General features: G+C 36.4%; 1 protein-coding gene across 2 annotated transcripts; it reads right to left on the reverse strand.

Moving 5' to 3' along the window:
- Positions 1 to 7,696: 7,696 nt before the first annotated feature.
- Positions 7,697 to 14,747, reverse strand: LOC116884055 (prolactin-7C1-like). Of its 2 annotated transcripts, XM_032885301.1 has the most exons (6): positions 14,717 to 14,747; positions 12,789 to 12,967; positions 12,061 to 12,099; positions 10,315 to 10,422; positions 8,610 to 8,789; positions 7,697 to 8,018 (listed from the first exon to the last, which is right to left on the reverse strand). In XM_032885301.1, exons 1-6 carry the CDS (start codon positions 14,745 to 14,747, stop codon positions 7,800 to 7,802), a joined length of 756 nt encoding a protein of 251 aa, XP_032741192.1. In that variant the 3' UTR covers positions 7,697 to 7,799. The 2 variants fall into 2 exon arrangements, with proteins under 2 accessions (XP_032741192.1, XP_032741193.1); XM_032885302.1 differs by lacking the exon at positions 12,061 to 12,099.
- Between the last annotated feature and the right edge of the window lie 4,330 nt (positions 14,748 to 19,077).

Below are 19,077 nucleotides of genomic sequence, written 5' to 3' on the forward strand. Positions count from 1 at the left end.
TGAGATTTTGTGGTATATTATTAACTTTGTGTTTGAGATCTCTATGAATTTTCAATGTAAGCACTCATCTGTGTAGGCAGTAGCCAGGGTAAATTATGCTTTTTATTTGTGATTGCTAAATCCCAAATATTCTAAGAAACTCTGTGCCCATACCCATATTATTCAAGAGTTCAAATATCACCTCCTTGATTTGTTTAATGATATACTGTTTATTTTGTATTGGTGGTATTTTTAGAACAGGTTTGGTTTTTCTTATAACTGATGACTATTTTTCTTAAATTGTGTGCTGTGAGATCCTACAAGGCCTTATTTTGTCTTCTTTGTACTTAAGGGACGTTTTATGGCCTAAAGTGAGATCTTTGTTAATGTGATGCTTCTTCAAGATAAAATAATAAGTGATTGGATCCCAGATTTTCATACACTCAGCAAATAGCATTTTTTCTTTTGTCTTGTGGAACTTTCTTTTAATTTTTATGATGATAAAGCTTTCATCTTATACATTTCTCATCAGAACTTCCATCTCAGAGGAAACAGAGACCTTAATCTTTAATTCCAAATCTAAGGTGCTTTACATTTAGAATTATTATTTACAGTGACATTAATTGTGTTGTTTGCTTGGTTGCTTTTTTTGGTATTTGTTCTATCTTTTTCATGTTCATATGCAAGGCATTTCTTTTTTAAGATGTAATCTATTTTCTTTTATTTATTTTATTTATTCCCAGATGGTTTTTCTCCTCTCCATATGAAGGCAGATATTTATTGGCTTTGGTAGAATTAGTAGGATAGTGCCAGTCTAAATCATGGTGAAGGAGTTTGTTCCTTCATAGCTTCCAGGGAGGTAGGTACAATTCTTGGAGTAATGCACTTTGACAGTACTTAGAAATCGTATAAACAGCAAAGACACTAGTTTTGGAAATGTCTCTGATAATAGTGAGCCCTACAAGATTCCAAATGAAGACTTACAATATTCTAAATAAAGGCCTACAAAATTCCAAGTGAAGACCTTGACAATGAGTTGGGCACAATTGGCTTAGGAAACTGCTTAAATGTGCCAGTGGCCTTTTTATGAGACCTAAATTTTGTGAGACCATTGTTTCTTCTTCTTCTTCTTCTTCTTCTTCTTCTTCTTCTTCTTCTTCTTCTTCCTCACCCTTATCCTCCATCTCTTGCTACTCCTCCTCTTTCTCAGCCTTGCAATATTAGAGTATGCAGTGGAAAAAGACTGGTTATTTTCTATTTCCCTCTTGTTTATCTACTCTTTTCATGGAATCTATCTTTTCTTATTATCTCTTGGTAGAAATTCTTTTCTCTCACTTTGTTTTAAAGATTTCTTTTATCAACTTCTACAATAGTAATATACTAGTCATGGAATGACTTAATTTGAGCTTCTCTTAAAATATTCTACATCACTGACAAAATCAAAATATAACTCGTTGAATAAAGCCTTATTGGTTTACAATTATTTACTTTCAGTTGTTTATTACTTATATATTTAATATTTATATATTTAAAATAACTTTTATTCAACATTTAATACATATATAATTATAATTTATATTATGTACATATTATACATTTGATATTAATATTTATATATAAATATTATTTAATATTCTGCTTCATTTTTACTTCAATGATTTAAGGTGAGAGATATGATATTATTCCAGTGTCTTTGCTTTGTAAAAATCTGACAAACTTCTAATAAATTTTTGTCCTTTTTGTGTGTGTGTCTCTATTATCTAAATTTTTCTGTTGCATGATTTTTCTATAAAAGAGGCATATCTGGTGTCCGCAGACAGGATAGATCCCCCAGGTAAGTCAGTCTCCACATGGCTCTTCCTTTGCTCTCTGCTCCATTTTTTTTGTCTCTGTTCTTCCTTTGGACAGGAACCCACCTGGGGATCCATCCTGTCTCTAGACACTAAACCCAACACCATTGCCATTGCCATGAGGTACTTGCTAACAGGAATCTGGTGTGGCTGATCCTTGGGAGGTTCAGCCAGCAACTGACCAATGCAGGTGTGGATGCTTGGAGCCAACAATCAGACTGAGCTCAGAGACCCTGGTGGGAGAGGTGACAGAAGGACTGAAGGAGTTGAGGGCAATTGCAACCCCATACAAATGAGAACATCAGGTGGCTGGACAACCTAATGCTCCCAGGAACTAGACCACCAACCAAGGAGTGTTCAGGGAGAAATCCATGGCTCCAGATACATGGGTAGCACAGGATGGCCATGTCTGACATCAGTGGGAGGGAGGTCCTTGGATCTATGGAGGTTTGAAGTCCCAGGGGAGATGCTGGAGCAGTGGGGTGGGAGAGGGTGAGCAGGAGAGATCACTCATAGAGGCAAAAGGGAAGGTGATGACAGAGGTTTTGGGATGGGGACCTTGTAGAGGGGTAACTGGAAAGTTGGATGTTATTAGAGATATAAACAAATGTAATAATTAATTTAAGAAATTTTTTTAAAAGGCCTATCTGCCTGTCTGCTGTACATGTAAGAAAATTCCTTGGGGAAAAAGGGACTTTTACTGAGGTTCCCTTTTTTCAAAGAGCTTAGAACATATACAATCTGCAAACATTCATTAGGAATATCATATTAGAAGATGATCCCTAAAATTCTGTATTTAGTTAGTGTGTAGTTGATTATTTGATGAGAATAAAATATGAAGGTATAATCAGAGGTGAATCTTTTAATAACAGTAGATTGATCAGGTTTCCATTGCTGTGACAAACACTTGAGAAAATTATCCTAAAAGAATAAAATGTTTAAGTTTGTACACAGTTCAGAGTTCTTATTACACTGTTTACCTATTAGATCATTGCTGTGTATGCTTGTGTGCGTGTGTGCTCGCACACACATGCACATGTTCACATGAGTCAGAAGAAGAGGCCTAGTCACATCTATGTGTCAGAAAAGAAAGGAAACCAAACACACACACACACACACACACACACACACACACACACACACACGGAGGGAGGGAGGGAGAGAGAGAGAAACAGAGAGAGAGAAAGAGAAAGAAAGAAAGAAATGATGATGATGACGACGACGACGATGATGATATACATAGAGAGATGGATAGATAGAAAGATAGTCAACAAAGACAGAGATAGAGAGAGCAGACACAGACACTGAGAGACAGAGTGAAACATACATACTGAGAGACAGAGACAGAAAGGGTTGAGCATCTCCTTAGAGGTACACACAATGAAACTTTTTTTATACTAGGTTTCACCTTGTAAATCTCCCATCACCCTCAATGCAGAAAAATGCTTGATCTCAAGCCATGAGATCTTGGGAATGATTTAGACCTAAACTATAACATGATGAACTGTAGCTTTACAATTTGGACTTCCCTTTCCCTATTCTTCTTTTTTGAATTTTTCCTGCTCCTTTTCTTGTTCCCTCCTCCTTCCTGACCTCCTCATATTCAACAGCCTTTTTGCCTATCTCCTTCACCCAGACATGGAATGAAGTCCCCAGAAGAACCTTTATGGCCTACAGCCTCATATCTGTTCCCAGATGTAGTTGAGCAGATTTGAAAGGAGAAGGAAGATCAGGTAACCTACTAAACCCAGCCCTTCTGGTCAGCTCCCAGAGACTATCTACCATTCTTCTTGAACATCATACAAAGTTAATCCTGATTAAACATAACTGGAAACAAGTCGCCTGGAAATACTAGCCAACATGTCTATGTTACTGATCAGGTCAAATTTATTTTCTTTAAAGAGATTCCATACCCACATTGGACTCAGGGAGAAATTTATTCAGGAGTCCATAAAGGCTTCTGTAAACAAAAGGTACTATTTTCTACTGGAGAAATATCTAAAATCAGTACTCAGTAAACTCAGGGAGCAGTGAAAGAATCACAAAAACAAAAACTGGTAGACAAATCTGTAAACAAAACAGGTTATGTCCCTACATAAGCAAGAAGTTGATAAAGATGTTAAGGATAGTGATTTGTATCAGGAGACAGAACAGATCATCCAAGCATGGTTACATCTGGAAAAGGACCAAGTCAAACTGAAATTCAACTTGACATGCAACCTAGAAATATGTAAGAATTCTTCCATCACATTTACTAATGGGCCACTAGACATCCAGGACATATACGACACTATTCCATACCACCTCCCCTTCTGAAATACTGGAAGAACATCTACATGGGTATGTCTGAAATGGAGAACATAGTCAAAAAAACAAAGAAAGGGTCTCAAGGAAGATGGTGTCTAGATCCTGCACCAAGAATATGCAGACTCTAATCCAACTGATCCATGTGAATTTCTTTTAACTTCACTGAGGAGAATAAATCAAAGGGATACAATGATATTACTATACAACACAGGATTCTGGAAGTTAAAGTTCCCAAAGATGACTTCAGATCACTATTTGCCATTGCACTAGGCAGCTGCTTATTTGCAGATGGATGACAATGGTGATACAACTGGAAAACCTGACACCATCAATAAAATCAGCAGTCACAAGAATTCCTGAAGCCTAGTTCTGAGAACACAGAAGAGATGAGAATAGAAAACTTCTTTTCTACGTATTCTCTCATACAATATATCTCTACTACAGCCTTCCTTTTTCCTTTCTTCCAGCAACCCCCAGGCATGCACATCTACCCTCTCCCCAAGATCAACTGCTCCTCTGTTTTCCTTCAGAAAAAAGCAGGCCTCCCAGGGCTAGCAAAAGAACACTGCATAATTAGACGAGGCACAAATCGCCATATCAAGGCTGGACTAGGTAACCCAGTAGGAGGGAATGTATCCCAAGAGCAAGGAAAAGAGACAGCAATGCCTCACTCCCACTGTAAGGAGTCCTACAAATGGGCCAAGCTAAAAAACAAACAAACAAACAAAAGAAACAATGTATGCAGAAGACCCAAGGCAGAACCATCCAGCCTCCATGATTACTGCTTCAGTCTCTGTGACTCCCTCTGAGGTTTGTTAATTGATTCTTTGGGTCATGTTCTTCTGTTGTCCACAACCCTTCTGGCACCTGCAATCTTTCCCCTGTTCTTCTGAGGGGTTCACTGAGCTCCACCTAATGTTTGGTTGTGCTTTCCTACATGAACAGAGATTCAATCTAAAGAGAGATAAGGACCACATAGCCTGAGATGATAGCATGATCAGAGTTTCATTGAAGGAGTAAATCAATGGAAAACAAAGAAGATACTAAAGGGTCTGAGAGAAATTCTGCTTAAGAGTTCTACAAGAATGCATATCTAAATGACTTATGGGAAGACTTGGACAGAGCTCAAGCAGCTGTCAGAGAAGCACAGACAGTGACCTCAAATCCCTGGAGCCATCCCCCAGAGCAACACAGACTCAGAGGGCTCAATCCAGGTTGTGTGGCTCTGTCACCTAATTCACATGTCTCGATGGAATCTACATCCTCACCAGAGGTTATAGCTGTACAGATGGTACTGAGAAATAATATCTAGACCAGGTGTGGCACTACCCAGGTCACCTCGCTCTACCCTGACAGGGCTTTCTCCCTAGTACTGTCCATCATTAAACTCAGTAGCAATATATCTTTCTGCTCTTGACCCATTCCTCATCAACTTGAGTAACCACATGATCTCACAGCAGGCAAATAATCTCAACAACTTCTTCAGATAAATGATGTTCTAATGGCCCATCTTTATCACTGTTCCTACTCCTAATTTTCTCTCGGCATCTTCAGCAATCTAGCTCACAACTAATAGAAAATTAGCCTCCCTCTAATTCCAATTACTTCACCTTTATCCTTGTACCAACTACTCACAAAATCCTGTCTCCCTAAGGTTATCTGCTACTGCCCAAATATTCAATTTTCTTACGATGCCTCAGACAGTATATATCCAGAAATACACATGTCTGTCTCTGTGTCTGTCTGTCTCTGTGTCTCTGTGTTCTCTCTCTCTCTCTCTCTCTCTCTCTCTCTCTCTCTCTCTGTGTGTGTGTGTGTGTGTGTGTGTGTGAGAGAGAGAGAGAGAGAAAGAGAGTTTGTGTGTTGTGTGTGTGTGTGTGTGTGTGTGTGTGTGTGTCTATCTGTCTGCCTACCTGCCTTCCTGCCTACCTGCCTACCTGCCTGACTGCCTGCCTGTCTGTCTGCAGCCCCCAGGATGGTCAACTGCTGTCTTTGAACAATCTAATTCATAGCTTATGATGCTTAGTCAACAGAAAGTGGCTTCCTATGGCATGTTTTGGCTTCAGCAGCCTCAGAAACAGAACCTCATCAGCAACCAGAGTTGAGCATAGGGCACCATATGCAAGGCCTGGGGTTCAGTATCCTCCATTGCCTTTTGACCAAGCTCTACTGGTCAGTGACCTACAAAAGCTTTGTCTAGCCCCCTTTCCAGCATTCCATGCCTGTTTTTCACAGGCAGCCTGTGGAAGCAGACCTCCTAGCAAGGACTCTAACTATGTTCAGTATTATTTTGCAAGTTCAACAGAATTGTATGAGCCCTTTTGTAGTTTCTATAACCACCTGGCACTGAGCAGCCTCAAATACTTCAATCTCACTTTCTGTGAAGCTCACTTCAATAGCATAGCACTACATCTTCTGGACCAAAAATATTAATCATATAATTGAATTGCTTTATGGATCGACACCATGCATGCATACATGCATACAAATCCATCCATGTCAGTGCATGGAAGTCAGTGCAAACACTAGAGTATGCATCAGCAGGGCCAGAAGCACCGAAACTTTTATAACCCTGATAGTGACCCCAGGCCAACATACAAAAATATTGCAGACCTGTCATACCTCTTAGTTTCCACCACCCTCTTCTGTCACTATCCTGCCTATACTGATCAATCATATGCCTTTTCTCATATGCTTCACTAAGCCTGGGAGTACTGCACAGGGTGTTGAGGGGTTCCCTCTTAAGTGCAGTTATTAGAATACAATCTCTAGCTATCCCCTCCCTTGCTCTATGACTAGTCGATTTACATGATGAGCCAGAGACAGAGTGGATTGAGGCAAGGAAACAAGAGGAAGAGACACTCAGATCTGCCTCCACTGACCTGGTGACAGCAGATGCTCTGCTAGAAAGGGGTCTGGAAATTTCTAATCATCCTAAAGACATCACATGTACAGAGGCAGACACATTCTTTACCAAGCTAGTCATGTCTGGCACCAAGATCCAGTGATTTGTGCCACTCTAACAGACACATTACTTTATTGTATGTACAGATGTTTGCTGAGGTATCCATGGTGAATTTTCTTCAATCTATTCTTGTTGTATAAAATTCTAGAATTGGACTCTTTCAGTTTCCATGGCAATTTTGGTATTCTTGCTACAGAGAGGCCTTTTCTTCAAATACGTCTTACATTGAAACCCATAGTGTTAACTCTACTCACCCTCTCTCAATAAAGAAAGGGTGTTTTAAAACAACTGGTAAGGATCCCTTCTAATCACTTTTTGCTGGATCTAAATAATTCCTGTAGCAACAGTAAATCTGCCTGAAAATATTGATTTAAACAATATGCCATTTTGAGGCCTTTGAAAAGCTGTCACACTGGAGAGAGTTCTTGGAATTCTAAAATTCCTTCTCCTTATAGATTTCCATGACACAAAAAATCTCACAGAATGAAATTGCCATTTATTTCCACCCTCCCCCACCCCATAAATTGGCATATCTTGTGTTGTGTAGATGATAGGCATAGATGAATGCAAAGAATGTTAAGGAAAAAGAATAGTGTAAGATGTTTTTGTGTCTCTTTTTATTTTATGAAAGAGAAGCATTACACTCAGGCATACCTTGAAAAGAATAAAATTATAAGAAACTGTAAAATGATGGTTCATCAAGGATCTCCATAAAAGTTTACAGAGTTGCAGATGTCACCACTATAAAGCACACACTTCAAGTGCTTGAGATAAAGGTCAACTGTAAATGTGTCAACGCGCAGACAGTAAAACAATTTATAAAGAGCAAAAAATTCACGTTCTTTGTCAGTTGCCTTCAAGGATTCCAGATCTGTCCATAAAGGGTATTTATTATTTTCCTCCATCCGAGGATCAACCTAATAACCAAAAGGGTAGTCAGTCACTTAATATTAACACGAATTGCATGTATTTGTCATCTTTCCTTCTAAATATTAAATTATATTTAGGAAAATATTAGTAGTGTAAAATGTTGGTCAAAAGCATGAATTTCCATAAATCTAGCACAGACTACTACAAATCTGTCATCTAAAAGCTGGATTGGAGATGCATGGATACATTTTCTTACAATAAATTGATATCAGTTGAAGTATGATGTTTCATAACTAGAGAGAGGACCAGGAAATTGTCACCTCAGTGTAGATCTGTGCAACCAAGGGACAATGAAAGCACTGTTGACAATTTTCTCACATAGGAGGTAGACAAGCCAATGGTGAATGTTATTAGAGACAATGAAATAATCAGGAGCTTGTCACTTTACTCAGGAAAAGTACTCTCCAAATGACTGTGAAGAAAAGCCTCATTTTATGTCCATGATTGTTGTTAAGCTACATATAAGATGGAATGACTACATTGTGTTCATGAGAAGTCCTATATTTCAAAATTCCTCATTTACTACAGAAGTCACATCATTATGAAGAAGAAAAGTGGAAGGCAAGAAGACTACTCACCTTGCTGAGTATCATCATGATAGTCTCTAGAAGTTCTCTGTTTAGTTTCCTTATGGATTTGGATCTTATTAAAATTGCATCAGGGGCACCTTTCATCTCATGGAGTTTGGTCTCTAGGTCGTACAGAGATTTCTTCCAGGCATTCAGTATACTAAGTATAATTTTCAGGAACTCTTCAAGCTATTCATCATAGAAGAGCAATCATATTAAGATAAATGAAATATCCAAGAATTAGATACATGTGGTTTTTAATTAGAAACAATGAATTAACACAATTACTCTTGCAGACAAAAGTGATGAACAACTGTAAATTTCAACTATTCACTTACATTTTGCCAGAATGAAACAACTTAGATAAAGAACTACATTGTGAATGATCTATATTAATCATATTCTGCTGTTAACATGAAATTCTACCATCCTCTCTCCATTTAAAAGTTATATAGTTGACTATTTTGCTTGTTCATGGGCATCTGAGGCTTTGCTTGGGTCTCGATAGGTTCCTACAGAACATAATGTAGGAAAGACAGATACCCCACCCCCGGTCCAAAATATAAATCATTTAACTCAAATTCATCACGCTAATAAACTAGATTGATCACAATCGTACTAAATTATGATAACTATGCTATTTCAAATAATAGAAAGATATATTGAAGGCAATCTGGTAGTGATAGATTTGATTTCCCAAGTCAACTTGGCTCTGTTCCTCTGGCAAACATGTTTAATGTTTAATCTGTTTGTCAGCATGTACAGGGGAAGAACAATGGTACATATGACTTTAAAGACATCAAATAAAGCTGAGAGCTTGGTGGCATGTGACTAAGAATGGAGACTTGAATGAATAAATAGCAGATGCTCATTCTTATTACTCATGGAAAAGGATCAATTACATCAATCTTTGAAATACTCACTTTTACTACATCAGGTAGCTTTTAGGAGGGGTTTTCACAGTAATATTGAAAAAGAAATAATACTCTGTGAACTGCCTTGTTCTGCAGTAGGTCTCTAAAATCATCTACAAACATTCTCTACCCCTTTAGCCCCTTTTCCTTCACCTGTTCTTATTATTTTCAAAATGACATCAAATTTATTTATTAGGAGATAAGTTATGGCATCAAATCAGGAGGAAGAGATAAAAATTATATAGTTGCTGGGATATGTTCACCTCATCCCAAATGAGGGTATAGGGACTTTACACATTAAACATAGAACTAATTTGTACAGAAAAATTCATTAAGGCTCAGTAGAAAATACAAATATCATGAAGCAAAGAAAAGAGAAAAATCAAAACCAGTAGAATTGTAAGAATTAAGAAGAGTTTGTGTGAGGGTCAATAGTGAGCATGTCACCAGTGGAAAGACATGAGTGATAGATCATGAAGGTAATTGTGTTTGCATGTCTTAAGAATAGACATAAAGTATTATTTTAATCCAGAGATATCCAACTAAATTTATAAGTAATAATTATTTATTATATAATAGTAAATAAAATCCAAATAATAAAATTTTGGGTGGTCTCTGGAATTTTTTGGTTCTCCAACAATATTTTTTAACATTTTCTTTAACTTATAATTCATCACTTATCTCACAGATTTTTTTTTAATTGCTCACTCTTGACATATTCCCCCGCATATTCCCACAAAATGGCAAAGGCAAGGTGTTCCTTCAGCTATATAGATGAAAAACCTGATCTGAGGACTCACTGGGATCTTTCTGGCATCCTCTCTAGTTACTGGAATGCTGAGGGAAAATGTGTGGCAACTGTTGAGAGTCTCGACCATGTGCTTCATGTCCTTAAGAAAACCCAATACCTAAAAAGGGAAAATAACAACTGAGTTAGTTCAGTTCGGGGGATTAAGGAAATGAACACATTCAATAACTCTGTAGTTTTTTTATACATGAGGACTACATAAAATCTGCCATGGACAAATTTGAAAAATTGATCCTTTACCTATATTTTTCCTATTTAATTTGTAATCTCAACTTGATTTTCATCAAATTATTTTTAACTTTTCAGTCTTTTTTCCTCTTTACCATGCTCTTTTGTTCTCAGAACTCAGCAATTTTAGTGTGGAGAAAAAAGCTGTAAATATTAAAATTATAAAATTATAAGTAAAACAAAGATAATCTGTTTATGCGATCACAATGCCACAGTTTCTCTATATTTATTAATCTTTATTTTCTGTGTGTATAAACTTAAATGCCTCTAGGTATTATGAAATTAAAGATATTCCTTTTACTAATACTGAACATTTACAACTTGAACCATATTAAGTTAAACATAACATTTGAATAGAATTTTATTAATAGTAAGTATAAATTTATTAATCTCTATGAATAATTAGATAAGAAATACTTATCCATAAAAATAATGAAAATCACTTGAAAACAAAATAGAAAATAATGTTTACATATATATAAATATATAAACACATACCTATAACATTAATTTAGATATAGTATTCAAAATAGCTTTAATGTTAAATTAATTAAAGATATTTTATGAAAGGTTAATGGATTACTAAGAACATTAAAAATTAAACAGTATCAGTCAAGAATGAGAAATGAAAAAATCTGCAGAGCTGGGTGATTGTAGAACACACCTATAATCCCAGCAATTTGGAGGCAAAGGAATGCAGATATCACTGAGTTTAAAGCCACCCTGGCTTATGGAGTATGTTCCAGGACAGCCATAATTAAACAGAGAAACTCTATCTAGAAAAAAGTCTCAGGATTAAAAAACAATATAAACATTATTTATTTCAAATACAGATATTCTTGGGATGTTGTTGTCATACTATTCATTTTCTCTTTGCATTTACTGACCTTGAACACATAATATATTGCTACCAGTTAGAGAAAATCTAGTTTCAGTTCTAAACCAACCCTCCCACAAAAGAAACTAAGGCTTCTGAGACCTATCAGCAGTGACTCTTAGCACTTGAGACTTCATAAAAGGCCATTAGCTTAATGTCCTCTCTTTGGCTGACATGGATCCTGTTCACATTTGTAGTCCCTGTGGATCTGCATTACATTGCAGTTAAATTTCATAGGAAAGCAGCAGTGCACCACATGACGAGGAACACTGGTGCTTGAGCCCTGATGAAGATACCTGGGAGATAAGACTTCCACTCCACTGTAATTCTTACACACAATTGGTGAGATTTTAGTCTAATCACATTATTTCCTCTTCTCTATTTTTCTCTTTTCATCAATCAGAGATTTTCCAAAGCTGCCCCCCTCCCATTCTCTTTTTAATGAGTATGGTTGTCTTTTACTTGTGGGGGAATAGTCTTGAAAATTGTTTTAGTGCTCTTCTCATACAAATTGCAGTGCAAATCTTAGTATGAAGATTCTGGGTTGGTCTTTAGTTGTTTGTTTCTTTGCTTGCTTGTTTGCTTGTGTGGCTGCTTGGTTTTGAAGATGATAAAAATCAGTGAGGTACTTACAAATTTTTTGAACATACTTGAAGAGAAGTCATCGGAGAACTGAAACGGCATGAGGGTTGAAAGGAAACTTGTGAGTAAGCACAGAGTGAGGGCATGCCTATTGCAAATACAGAGATGTATTCTCTGGCTCCAGTATCTCCTCACTAACACTGCCTGACAAACTGATAACATACAGCCATTGGAAAGCGAAAAAACCATGTCTCTTCTAAACCTGCCCTCTTACTAATAAGCATCCTCTAGATAACTTTTATACGATGACCCCTGGTATTTAGGAGTTTCTAAGAGGCTTTATATTATTTTTATATTTCCATTCTGACACCAGTACATTTTATAATTATTTTATGCACTCTATGCAAGTTACTATACTCCACTTCTCCTCTATGGAATGTCTGTCAAATGAAGATACCAATGGAGATCAACCTCCTGCAAACAAGGTAAGAAAATCAAATTTCCTTCTGAAATAAAACTACTGGGTTTTTGTCCCACATTTCAATTTAAAAATAATTTATTTTAAGAAAATATCATATTACTAGACAAAATTTTTTAAGTAGTTGAACTCTTTGAAAGTGTTGTTTTCTGAAAACTGCCTCATTCTTCTTGTCTAACTTTCAGTAGTATATTTTCTCTCTTTCTATGAAACTTATATTTGTTAGAAATATGGTTTGGATCTCTTTGGAAATATACTAGAATCATTGGCTGAAGACAACAGAAGTTAGTGGGATACTCACAAATATTTTGCGCATTTCCATAGTGAGAGCAGTGGTGTCCTGTGACACTTTGATGGCATGATCAAACAAGTTTTTAAGAGACACTTCATCATAGCCAGCCTCATTGTGGTGAATTGAAACAGAAGTCACATCCTCACACTGGAGTAAGTGTGACATCAACAACAGTGGAAGTATTCCTACTGTAAAGAAACAAAAATTATATTGGACTACCCACCTCAGGTTATCAGTGGTAATTCATTCTTGATTATCAAGAAAAAAATTATCTCTTTCATTGCCTGGCATCCTCTGTCTGTCACTGTACAGCTGTGGTAATGAATATATAACTTCTAATAAAAAATCTTCAATTAAGTAATTACATTCACACAGATATATGCTTTCTCAACTTGAAGACATTATGTAGCTGTGGATTATCAGAATTTATTCTGAAATTTTGGACCTTAAACTCTTGAGTGTTTTTAAATCTTTCTCTGGAGACAGATTAGTGTATTGGGAATTTATGCTGGTCTTAAGTAGTCACGGTCTCCCAGACATTCTTGTTACTTAATAGGCAATATTTGCCTCATTACAAGGACAGCATACTACCATTTCAACTTAATTCCTGACAGGAATCAAGACATGCTTGCCTGCTTTTCAATACTGAGGTTGAAGAGAGTTCTGTCATGTAAAGGATTATATAGACTGGCTTTGCTTGGTCACAATAATACATGCATTCATTTGCCATTCTACCAAAAGATTCACATTATATTTTACTTTAGTGAATTTGAGCTTTACAATGCCCCTGGAGGTAGACTGGGCCAGTGTAATAGCATTAAACTGTATTGAAAAAAGAGTACTCTTACAAGATTAAGTGATTTTCTTTAAGTCCTATTCTTAGCTGGTATGGGAAGAAAAATGCCAGCACTATAAACAGTGTATGCCACCATGGGATATCTTAACTATATTGGGCTTTCATATAGATTAGGGTGGCAGAAATGATGCCCATAACTAAATATAAGTATTATCAGGCACTGTTATTTGTAAAGTCCAAACTTTACTTTTGATCACATGACCCAGTAGACTAGATTTTTGTCAACTTCCATTGCTCTGTCAGAATCTTCCTTTCCTTTTTATACTGATTGATGTTGGTTTCATCATTAATTTTATTTTACAGATGGATAAAAACAGACCTGTAACATATCAGTAATTTACACACTCAGCAGGATGAACTAGCAAATGTCTCAGTATGAAAAATCCATTCACCTTTAGTGATAGAAATCTGAAAAAATTTCTGTTCCATTAAACTTTTAATGAATGTAATTTGAAATGCATAACATATAATTGGTACAAAACTGCCAAAGCAATACAGACCCATATCTTCTAGCCGTGTCTAATATATCTCCAGAATTGAAGACAAGTTTAATTTCACTCAAGTCATGTAACTCATAGCAGAGATGCAGAAACGAGAACATATTACTTCCTTCTACAGTAGTTATATATTGAACCCATCAACTTCTATGTTTTTATTACAGTCAAACATCTCAGTATCTTCAATTTTGACTTTTAGAGATGGATTGTCCACATTCTGGAGTTCTCCTGGTTGTGCATTGTTAACCATACACATTGCTGGTCTCTAAAATTAGACTCAGGTACTATTCTCTTTTTCATATATCACCTAAGACAAGGAAAACTGTCCCTAGACATTCCTGTCTATCTCCGGGATAAGAAGGCTTCCCTTTCAGAACCACTAATGTAAGAGTATACTGTACTGTTGCTTTCTAGAGTAAGGTTTAAAAAGTACTTCTGGCTTTACCTTTGTGAGTTAGGCATAAAGGTCCATTCACTTTCTGTGTAAGAAAAATATCAATAAAGAAGCTAATTTCTGGAACAAGCTTTTCAACATAGTGCATTGTTTAAGCTCACTTAGAAGAAAGAGGATCAGAATTACTTACAAATGGATGGCTGAGTCAAAGACAGCAGCATCTCTAATGAGTCCAGCCACGTCTTGCCTGTTGATTCTGGAAATCTCCTTCACAGTAGTTCTGCTTTAATCTTCTACCTCTACATATTGCAGTACACCATGCCCAAGGCCATAAGCTGCTAGGAGGCAGGAGGAAGTACACACCCGCAGACTCAATGATGACTCCATATTTTTTGGCCTCAATGATGTCAAAAGCACCATAATAATGGTGATTAAGGTGGTCATTTCTGCATCTTTCAGCTCATTTCAAGCCCACAACCAGGTTCCAAGTTAAATTATAAATGAATAGAATCATCTCTACCCCATGAGGATTGGTCAGAATTTCATGACTTAGGAAAATAGCTATGTCTTTTCTATTGGTCTTAAGTTCTTTGGTGACCACTTCTGAAATATTTACTGAATCTTGTATAAGATGACATAATTTTTAATTACTTCTGAACATTGGAGCACAAGGTTGCAGTTAGAGTCACATGTGGTGAGCAGTTTAACTCTTATCAGTCTCATTAGATAGCTATGGGACAACTCAATATTTTTCCATTATATTCTAGGCCCAAAAGAGTAACACATGGTTCAAATTCAGATGTTTAGAAGGCCTTTAGGTACCAAGACATATTTATGTCCTCAAACACTGTCAAATAATTTCTGATTACTGCTTAAGATATGACTTAAGACCTTAAGACACTATAGACCTTGAAAAGGGTTACTGTAACAAGCAGATTCTGTCCATGAATTGTTGTTTAAATCTTACTTAGATGTATTTGGTGACACATATATGTATTGCGTTACTATTAGATCAGTTGATACATCTAACTTTGCTTGGTAATTACCTTCACTTGGGATAAATTAATATCATAGTGACATTTCTCAGCAGTAGCTACCTATCATCTGACAAGCAAAACTATGCTATTTTCTATCTAATGAGATTTCTTGTCATGAACCTAGAGTATGTGATTTATCATTCCAAAGGCTCTTATTTGGGGACTGTTTACATCTAACATACTATTATACAGGTAGCCACTGGAACCTCAACACCAAACAGCTCATAGGAAGTCTATGGGAAGCTCTGCTGTCTGAAGAAGAATTCATGTAAATGAAGAAGAGTTACAATGTGTAGATTCCTGGTAGTGTGTAAGATTCTATGGTTTTGATGACTACTGGACCAATAAAGCAATTCAGGATAAATGCAAAATGATTTTTGCATCACTGAGCTTAGTTGGATGTACTAAGAAATAGGGCCATGAAAATGATTATGATGTCACACCTCCTATGTTAATTATCCTGTAGAAATATTATATAGTACACTTTCCTTAAGCGAAATGTTATATACTGTGGACAAATTTCTGCTTGTGATCATGGTTTATACCAGAATTGAAAAAAGGCCTGCCTGGATATAAGACAAGTAATTTAAGCTCATTAATTTGAAGAAAAGGAGAGCATTTTTTGCTGGAAATATTTCATCTAATCCAGAAATCTTTCCACAGACAGATGTAACCAATGAAAAGGCAGTGGCCAAAGGGAATTCTGGAGGCGATCAAACCAGGATTGTTCTTAACAAGCTAGCTGGGTTGGCAGGTGTGAGTTAGCCTTTTCCCCACTCACCTGGACTGGCTTTTTCAAACTGAGTTCCTCCCAAGTTACCTAATCTTTGGTTTACTGGAAGGTCCCCCAGAAACAAAATGCTCCTAGGAAAGACAATGTGTTATGGAAACATAAATATGGCTTTAACTCCCATTGTTTCTGCTCTGTTCAAATTGATATTTGAAGGAAACAAGTGAAAAAAGCCATGAAGTATTTCATTTTAAAGTTGTATCAAAGATTTTATTTTAAATATTATATGCATGTGTGTATGTGTTTGAGTGTGAGTTTGTGCACACAAATGATTGCATACAAAGATCAGAAACAGGTGTCTTATTTACCACTGCTAGGTCTGTAGGCAACTGTGAACCACCCTACCCAGATGCTGGGAATCAAACTCATTTTCTCTGCAAGAACATGGTGTACTATTAAACCACTAAGCCATCTCCCCTCTTTACATTTGTTTGGTTGTTGTTGTTATTCTGTTCCATTTTGTTTCATTTTTATTTCTCAAGGGTTTATTAATGAATGTTTTTGTTAAAATAGAGCTATGTTACTTCCTCCTCCATTTCCCTCCTCTAGCCCCACTTCCTTGGACCCCCTTCTATGTCACTCCCACTGTGAAGTTGACAGCCTTTTCTTTTATTATACTTCTTTCACACACATATATGTATGAGCATGTATAATTATATAAAATTAGAAAGCAATGAGTTTATTTTTGTTCTGGTATGACCATAGATTTAAAGCTGACCACTCTTCATTGAACAATAGGTAAAAGGGCCTATCCCCAGGAGAGGCTAAGATCTTTTTGGCAGTCAGTAGTTGCCTGTGGTGCTTTGTCTAGGGTTGAAAATTAACACTTTCCATGTTAAATTGCCCATTGCTGTTCTGCTTTTGTCAATACAGTCATTTCTAGGAGAAAGTGGTTGACAACAACTTTTTGATGTTCTTGTTCTTTTAATTTTTCTGCTTCCTCTTCTGTGATGTTCCCTAAGCCTTGAACACAGAAACTGTGAGGGTTATATAGGTTTTTAGAGTTGGAGTCCTTATGGTGCTTTGATCTTTGCATTGTGTCCAATTTTGGTTTTCAGTGATTTGATCCACTTCTTTTTGGAAAAATGAAGCTACTTTGGTGAGGGGTGCTAGTTACAATTACCTCTGGGGTAAAGGGTAAGATTTACAATGTAGTAAGGAATTATGTTGGTCTAAGATGTGAAGGAACTTAGTTTTCTAAGATCCATAACCTTCCTATCATAAAGAAGGTTTGGTTTTCAATACAAGGGATGACTTCTCTGCTATTCAGTAGACCTTAAATCAAATTAGAAAGCTGTTTGTTACTCTCAACATGTGAGTTCCACTTATAGTACCATTATGCATATCTCAGCTTGCTGGTAATCTTTACAGTTCATAGGTGTTGCAGTTTGGTAGGACTGTTTAATTGTTTTCCCTCTCTTGGTATCCTGCAAAGCATTCCCTGGAGCCATAGAAGGTAGACCACAGCAAAGAGGCTTTATGGCCAGATCCAACTTGAATTGAGTTATGTGACCTAAATATTTGGTGTATCCATTAATAGAGGTTCCCATTACCTTGGAGAGGCATACTATACTGACCAGAGCTATACTGACAAGCTACATTGTTTTAGGAATCACTTGCACTTCCATGACCAAACCTTCAAAGGTTTTTCCATGTCCGATAGTGGGGCTTTTGTTAGGCTATTCTTATTGTGGGAGGTATCCTCAACTCAAGTGCTTTAGTTTCCTTTAAGATATATATGTGTGGGGATATGTACTTACACATATTGTATTTAATTGAAATAAATATAAAATGATTCTTTGAGGCTTTAACAACCTTGGTGTTATTTGCCCCCCACTTCTTCTATATTGATTCATTCATCTTTCACATTTGGAGCTCCCTCCCTATTTCTCAATTTATATTATCTGTATCCTGTGACTTCTCTTCTAAGTCTTGCCACCTAACACCCACACTTATGATCCCTTCATATGTTCTTGGCTCCCACGCTTACTCCAGCACTCACACCTGAGTAACTGCAAATAATAAAGTAAATGTCTCCTTTGTTTTTCTGGGTCTAAGTTAGTTCCATATCAACTTTTCTATGTCCATCTATTTCTTTGAAAACTTCATCATTTTGCATAAATCATAATGTTACTCCATTGTATATCAATACCACATTTTCTTGATCTTTTCATCAGTTAAAGGACACTTAAATTATTCCCATTTCCAAGTGACTTTCAACACATTGGAAGCAATATTTTTGTTGTTGCTGCTTTTTTAATCCTCCAAGGTACTAAATTTCAATATTAGCTCATAATTGTTGAGGTATTATCATTGACTTTTAAGAATCTCAATAATCCTATTACAATTGTTCATTATCCCATGCTAATATCTACCATCTCATAGATTCACACAATTGAAGTTACCTAGAAAAACAAATGAGCAGATGAGAATTTTGCAAAACATCATTTTTGAAAAGGAGAGGCATATTTGAATGCAGAAGATTATTGAAATTTTACATTCAATATTGCTCTCCTCAGTAGTAAGATCGTATTTAATTGCTAGTACAAAATGAAGTACCAGAGGGCCTACAAGACAGAAAGAAAAATACATGTGAAATGACAGATATTTTTCCAGACTCTCATAGTTCTGTTGACTTAGACATGAACTTCAAAAGGTTTAACTAAACACTAGATAGTTGCAGTTTAGAATTCCACACATGTATATGATATTTTCATTTACTCC

The sequence above is a fragment of the Rattus rattus genome, chromosome 14 (assembly GCF_011064425.1).
Source record: "Rattus rattus isolate New Zealand chromosome 14, Rrattus_CSIRO_v1, whole genome shotgun sequence".
Lineage (NCBI taxonomy): Eukaryota > Metazoa > Chordata > Mammalia > Rodentia > Muridae > Rattus > Rattus rattus.